The 4,749-nt window shown below is 43.6% G+C and overlaps 1 protein-coding gene across 1 annotated transcript; it reads right to left on the bottom strand.

The window, feature by feature from the left end:
• Nucleotides 1–303: 303 nt before the first annotated feature.
• LOC110876085 (heterogeneous nuclear ribonucleoprotein A1-like) lies at nucleotides 304–4,384 on the bottom strand. Its single transcript, XM_022124264.1, has 3 exons — nucleotides 3,992–4,384; nucleotides 3,690–3,857; nucleotides 304–327 (listed from the first exon to the last, which is right to left on the bottom strand). The coding sequence occupies exons 1-3, from the start codon at nucleotides 4,382–4,384 to the stop codon at nucleotides 304–306; spliced, it is 585 nt and encodes a 194-aa protein (XP_021979956.1).
• Between the last annotated feature and the right edge of the window lie 365 nt (nucleotides 4,385–4,749).

Below are 4,749 nucleotides of genomic sequence, written 5' to 3'. Positions count from 1 at the left end.
CAGATAGCCAGCCGAACGGACAGACAGCCGAACGACGGGCCGGCCGATCGGCTAGCACATGGGTCCCACACTTAATCAACCTATTTGAAGTTGAGTATTGAACGAACTGCTGTCCGATCGGACTACCATTCGATCGGATTACTCTTCGGATCATGAGATACTTGACTTTAAATACTTAATCGATTTTTCAACATTTTCAATGCACGTGAAATGCCACCCGATCAAACTAATGTCCGATTGAGTGACCTCTTGCTGAGGACGTGTTCTTCACTGAAGTACCAGCCGATCGGGTTGCCGGCTGAATTAACGACCGTCTGATCGACCGACCTGGAAGGTAAAGATACATCAATATTTTCAAATATTACAACGAAAACTTCAAAAGTCAACCATCATACACAAACACATCCTACTCAAAGGAAGAAACAATCCACTCGAACAACCATCCGATCGGACTTCCGTCCGACCGGACAAGTGTCCTAACGGACTGTCAACTGCACGGTCAGCCGTCCGATCCATCGACACTTGTTTCTGTTTTACGCATTGCTTATCGTTATACTATCGAACTGTTCAGGCTAACCTTACTCTCAAGCGCTCCCTTCAATCCATCAACCGCTATGAGTATACTCGATCCCTTTATGCTTTATGCACTTTTGGGTGTTACATACGTTACTTATACTAAAACACATCGAACACACTACGCAATACTTTTAAACGCTAACCGTTACCGCATGTTATACGTGACTTAATGAATGCTTGTTTGTTATGTTTACACATGGAATGATGTCTACCTGCCTTAACGACGATAGTACTATAGTTTGGACTCAGCACCCGCTCATGCGGGGGTTGTTAAGGACAATTATTTGCATGGATCACAGTGGTGATCATGTATTACGAACTGCCTCGGGCAGTCAACCCGCAGTCATTGGTATCGATAGATCCGTGTCGATAATTAACATGCTTTGTTTTCCTCTGTGTACGTGCTGGTTATGCGTAAACTATTTCGCACTCTATATGCTATTATCAAACTTGTATACTCGCCTTTACACTATGTGTATTGACTTTTATTTTAACGTATGTGACAGGTATTTAGGGTGCTTATCTACTAGGGAAGCGAGGTTAGAATAAAGCTCTATAGTCCAACAAATAGTTGTCTGTTGTAATTGAATCAAGGGTCTCTAGAAGCAGATAAACAATTGCTATATTTAAATCTGAGTTGTCGGAACATAATTAATTGCCTAGATTTGGTCTGTAATAATTTTCTTACTGTTTGAGACATGGTATGGGACGTGTTATTTTAAATTGAATAGTAATGATAATTGTTATGGAAACTTCTGGACAATCTGTTTCGCTCAGTGCCACGCCCCGATGATTCCGCCATCGGTTGGGGTGTGACAATCTGTCTGCGGATGAAAAGCAGTACTCAGATTCAACTGAGAACCAAAGGCTTCTTGGAAGGATTGCCAAATCCTTGACATGAATCTTCCGTCTCTATCAGATATAATCGAGATAGGCACTCCATGTCGTGCAACTATCTCTCTGAGGTACAGCTCAGCAAGCTTACTAGTGTTATCCTTTTCCCTGATCGGCAGAAAGTGTGCAGATTTTGTCAGACGGTCTACGATTACCCAAATCATATCATGACCTCTGGGTGTCTTTGGTAACTTCATTATAAAATCCATTGAAATATGATCCCATTTCCACATGGGTATTTCGGGTTGTTGCAGAAGACCTGAAGGCTTCTGATACTCGGCTTTTACCTTGGCACAAGTCAAACATTTGCCAACATATGTTGCAACATCACCTTTCAATCTCGGCCACCAGTAGAAATCCTTTAAATCTTGGTACATCTTATCCGATCATGGATGGATCGAGTACCTTGACTTGTGAGCTTCATCGAAAATTACTTCTCTAAGACCACAAAAAAAAGGGAACCCAAATTCTTCCTATGAAACACAACGTTCCTTCCTTATTGGGTATCAACTTCTTCTCCATCCCACGGAGATATTCATCCTCAAGATTCTCCTTCTTAAGAGCTTCTCTCTGCGCAGGACGATTGCGCAATGAGAGGTCCGTTTGTATGATCATTTCCAAAGCCCTAACCCTTATGGGCTTAATCCTTTCTTTTCGACTCAAGGCGTCCGCTACCACGTTCGCCTTTCCTAGGTGGTACTTGATTTCGCAATCATAATCATTTAAAAACTCAACCCATCATCGTTGTCTCATATTAAGCTCTTTCTGATTGAATATATGCTATAAGCTCTTGTGATCTGTAAAGATCGTGCATCGGGTGCCATACAAATAATGTCGCCAGGTCTTTAATGCAAACACCACTGTGCCTAATTCCAAATCATGCGTGGTGTAATTCTTCTCATGAACCTTTAGCTGGCGCGAAGCGTAAGCGATAACCTTCTGTCGCTGCATCAGTACACATCCTAATCCCTGACGCGAGGCGTCACAATATACCATGAAGTCGTCGGTGCCTTCGGGTAGGGATAAAATCGGTGCATCGCAAAGCTTGTTTTTCAGTAACTGAAAAGCTTCCTCTTGTTTATCTCCCCATTTGTACTTCTTATCCTTTTGAGTAAGGGAGGTAAGCGGTTGAGCGATTTTCGAAAAATCTTCAATGAATCTGCGATAATACCCTGCCAAACCTAGGAACTAATGGATCTCGGTTGGCATCTTCGGAGTCTCCCAATTCTTGATCGCCTCGATATTTGTAGGGTCCACGTGAATTCCATCTTCGTTTACCACCTGACCAAGGAACTGAACCTCGCGCAACCAGAATTCGCACTTCGAGAACTTTGCGTACAGTTTCTCTTTCTTGAGCAAATCTAAAATAGCTCTTAGGTGTTGTTCGTGCTCTTCCTTTGTTCTTGAGTATATCAAAATATCGTCGATAAACACAATCAAAAATTTATTGAGTTATGGCTTGCAGACTCTATTCATCAAATCCATAAATACTGCTGGCGCGTTTGTTAAACCAAACGGCATTACCAAAAACTCGTAATGTCTATATCGAGTCCTAAAGGCAGTCTTTGGAATGCTCTCCTCTTGAATTCTCAATTGGTGATAACCTGATCGAAGATCGATCTTGGAGTAGAAACTCGAACCTTGTAGTTGATCGAACAGGTCATCAATCCTTGGCAAAGGATACCGATTCTTAATGGTCAACTTGTTTAGCTCTCGGTAGTCGATACACATGCAGAAACTACCGTCTTTCTTCTTGACAAACAAAACTGGAGCTCCCCGAGGCGAGAAGCTTGGTCTGATAAATCCCTTGTCCAAAAGCTCCTGAAGTTGTGTCGACAACTCTTGCATTTCTGAGGGTGCAAGTTGATAAGGTGCCTTAGCTACAGGCGCGACGCTTGGAACTAAGCAATGTGAAACTCGACTTGTCTTTGCGGCGATCCTGGCAAGTCTTCGGGGAAGACTTCAGGATATTCCTTCACAACTAGGATGTCTTCTAGCTTCGGCTCAGCGGCTTCTTTGTCCACAATGTGTGCCAAGAAGGCAACACAACCTTTCTGCAAACATCTTCGGGCTTTCAAACAACTGATGATCCTTTGAGGCGTATCATGTTTCTCTCCATGCACCGCAATTGTCTCTCCATTCGCCATCGGAATGCGAATGATCTTCTCGTGACATACGATCTCCGCTCGGTTACTTGACAACCAATCCATTCCAACTACCACGTCAAAGCTTCCCAACTCGATTGGCAGAAGATCAAGCGTAAACTCGTGCTCCCTGAGTTCTATCACGCAACCTCTAATGACTTCATTCGTTTCTACTAGCTTTCCATTAGCTAGCTCTATCGAGTACGGAATATCTAGCTTACTAGCTACCAACCCAGGTATATTCTTAAATTATAGGGATACAAAACTATAATCGGCACCAATATCAAACAGTACAAACGCAAAGCATTGTTGATAGGGAACGTACCAGTGACTACGTTCGGATCTTGGCGAGCTTCCCTAGCTCCGATGTTGAAAACCCTTCCCTGAGCTTGGTTGATCTTTGGGCATTCTCTCTTGAAATGCCCCACATCTCTACAGTTAAAGCAACCTGGTCCCCGACCATTTCCATTTCCATTACCACCCTGGTTGTTGTTTGCTCCACCGTTTCCACTACCAGCTTGATTTCCAAAACCACCACGATTTCCATTACCGCCATTTCCTCCTTGATTGCGGTTTCCATACCCATTACCACCACGGTTATTGTTTCCATTCCCATTGCCATAACCTTTCTGACCACCATTACCACGACCAGTACCGGCCCAACACGTCTCCTTCGAATGACTAACCCTTCCACAAGACTCATATTTCCTAACTCTGCACTGGCCGACATGATGGTACTGGCACACATCACATCTGGGCAGAGTGCCCATATATCCTTTTCCTTTGTTTTCAACACCAGTCTTGACTTCGGCTGGTGGGTTCACATCCTTCTTCTTGTTAGCGCTGTTGGTACCTTTCTTGAAATTTGAGAACTTCCTTTTGTTCTCACCTGACGACTCAACGTGAGTCTCCTTCTTCTTTTGGTCAGAAATCGAGAACTTGTTCAACCTGATTGCTTCTTCGTTTAGTACCACACTCAGATCAATAGCCTCAGTGATCGTTGCAGGCTTCGATGTCGTCACCATACTCATGATTTGGGGCGCCAATCCCCAAATAAAACGCTCGATGCGTTTGAACTCCAGACCAACCATGTAAGGAACGACGCGAGATAAGTCGTGAAATCTCTACACGTATT

This window comes from Helianthus annuus, chromosome 6, assembly GCF_002127325.2.
Source record: "Helianthus annuus cultivar XRQ/B chromosome 6, HanXRQr2.0-SUNRISE, whole genome shotgun sequence".
NCBI lineage: Eukaryota > Viridiplantae > Streptophyta > Magnoliopsida > Asterales > Asteraceae > Helianthus > Helianthus annuus.
This window is presented reverse-complemented; position numbering and strand designations above follow the sequence as displayed.